Raw genomic sequence first — 2454 nt, 5'->3', positions numbered from 1 at the left:
TAACAATCAAGCTCAGGCAAAAAAATTACTAAAATCATGAGCCACATGGAATTTATCTAAAAAAAACTTCCCAGCTTCCTCCTACATGAAGATCCCTATTTTAGTTTGCCCTCTTCTCACCTTTGGGTGCCGGTTTGTTGAACAATTTGCTTTATATCCTACTACCATTTAGTCACCAAGGTGCAAATGCTACTGTGATGTCATCCTCACCTCCCTGGACAGGTGACCTCACCAATGTGTTCCAGAACCTCACCTCCCCAGAGTCCTGCTCCACTAGAGAAAGAGAGAAACAGGTTAGGGGTATGGATCCACCTGCCAATGTGTACATTTTAGTGGAGAAGCAATTACAGAAACTGGACCTTCTGTCTTCTGCAACCCATAAATATCATTGGTCCATACTCTCAGAGGGATAAAGAATAGGGAAGTTTCCATTGGAAATGGTGTGAGGTTGTACCCTGTTATCCTGTAATTTCATAAATTAATATTAAATCACTAATAAAATGGGGGAAAAGAAAGAGAGACACCTACAGCACTGTTTCACCACTCATGAAACTTCTCTCACTGCATGTGGGGCCCAGGGGTGGAATCCAGGTTCTTGTGCATTGCAACGTGTGCGCTCAACTGATGCCTGACCTCTGACTACGTTTAAATTAATAACATCAGGGGCCAGGTGGTGGGGCATCTGGTTGAGTTGCGCTGCTCAAGGACTCAGGTTTGAGTCCCCGGTCACCACCTGCAGGGGGAAAGCTTTGTGAGTGGTGAAGCAGGGTTGCAGGTGTCTCTCTGTCTCTTTCCCTCTCTGTCTCCCACTTCCTCTTGATTTCTGACTGTCTCTATCCAATAAATAAATAAATATTAAAAAACTAAAAATTAATAACATCATTGGCTTTAATAATATCATTTCTTGATCTATGTTATGGACTAAATTTATATTGCTCTTGTAATTCCAGCAGCAGCATCAGTTCCATGGAACCAAAAAACCAAACACAAACATCAGGGTTTATCCTCCTGGGACTCTCAGAAGAAGTGTCCGTACAACACCTTCTCTTCTGGTTGTTCCTATTCATGTATCTGATCACCTTCCTTGGCAATCTCCTTATAATCCTGGCCAGTATCACTGACTCCCACCTCCACACCCCCATGTACTTCTTCCTCTCCAATCTCTCCTTTGCTGACATCTGCTTCACCTCCACCACCCTCCCCAAGATGCTTCTGAACTTCCAGTTGCAAAGCAAAGTCATCACCTACGTGGGCTGCCTCAGCCAGATTATTTGTTTCCTGCTTTTGGGGGGATTAGACAATTTCCTCTTGACGGCGATGGCCTACGACCGTTTTGTGGCCATCTGCCATCCGCTGCACTACATGGTCATCATGAACCCCAAGTTCTGTGGCATCCTGCTTCTGGCATCCTGGTGTTTGAGTCTCATGGATGCCTTGCTGCATGGCTTGATGGTTTTGAGATTGTCTTTTTGCACAGAGTTGGAGATCCCTCACTTTTTCTGTGAGCTAAACCAGGTGATCCAGCTTGCTTGTTCAGACACATCCCTGAATGAACTGGTCATCTATCTTGCAGCAGGAATCCTGGGTATTATCCCTCTCACGGGTATCCTATTTTCTTACTCGAAGATCATCAGCTCCATTTTGAGAATCTCAACGGCTAGTGGCAAGTACAAAGCATTTTCCACCTGTGGGTCTCACCTTTGTGTTGTCTTCATGTTCTATGGGACAGGTCTGGGAGTGTATCTTAGTTCTGCAGCTACAGAAAACTCCAGAGAAACTGCAATAACCTCAGTGATGTATACAGTAATAACACCTATGTTGAACCCCTTTATTTACAGTCTTAGGAACAAAGACATACAGCAGGCCCTAACTAAACTCTTCCACTAAGAACCACCTTATGCATGAGAGGTTCTTTGCTACAGAACTGCTTAATGTTGAACTAGGAATCTCAGGATCATGAGACTTTTCTTTTTTTAAAAAATTCTTTATTGGGGAATTAATGTTCTTACATTCGACAGTAAATACAATAGTTTGTACATGCATAACATTTCTGTTTTCCACATAACAATACAACCTCCAGTAGGTCCTCTGTCATCCATTTTTTGGACCCGTACTCACCCCCCACCCACCCCAAAATCTTTTACTTTGGTGCAGTACGTCAGTTCTAGTTCAGGTTTTACTTGTGTTTTCTCTTCTGATCTTGTTTTCCAACTTCTGACTGAGAGTGAGATCATCCCATATTCATCCTTCTGTTTCTGACTTATTTCACTTAACATGATTTCTTCAAGCTCCATTCAAGATAGGCTGGAAATGGTGAAATCACTATTTTGAATACCTAAGTAGTATTCTATTTTGTATTTAGACCACAACTTTCTCAGCCACTCACCTGTTGCTGGACACCTGGGTTGCTTCCAGGTTTTGGCTATTACAAATTGTGCTGCTAAGAACATGGGT

At 42.9% G+C, this 2454-nt stretch overlaps 1 protein-coding gene across 1 annotated transcript; it reads left to right on the top strand.

The window, feature by feature from the left end:
- Positions 1-963: 963 nt before the first annotated feature.
- Positions 964-1887, top strand: LOC103116089 (olfactory receptor 7A5-like). Its single transcript, XM_007525952.2, has one exon. It carries the CDS (start codon positions 967-969, stop codon positions 1885-1887), a length of 921 nt encoding a protein of 306 aa, XP_007526014.1. The 5' UTR covers positions 964-966.
- Positions 1888-2454: the final 567 nt, after the last annotated feature.

The sequence above is a fragment of the Erinaceus europaeus genome, chromosome 23 (genome assembly GCF_950295315.1).
Source record: "Erinaceus europaeus chromosome 23, mEriEur2.1, whole genome shotgun sequence".
Classification (NCBI taxonomy): domain Eukaryota; kingdom Metazoa; phylum Chordata; class Mammalia; order Eulipotyphla; family Erinaceidae; genus Erinaceus; species Erinaceus europaeus.
The sequence above is the reverse complement of the archived record's forward strand: the minus strand, read 5'-3'. Positions and strand labels throughout refer to the sequence as shown.

Bases quoted from the DNA above. Each gene is read 5' to 3' on its own strand.
- LOC103116089 (XM_007525952.2), top strand. From the start codon at position 967: ATGGAACCAAAAAACCAAACACAAACATCAGGGTTTATCCTCCTGGGA.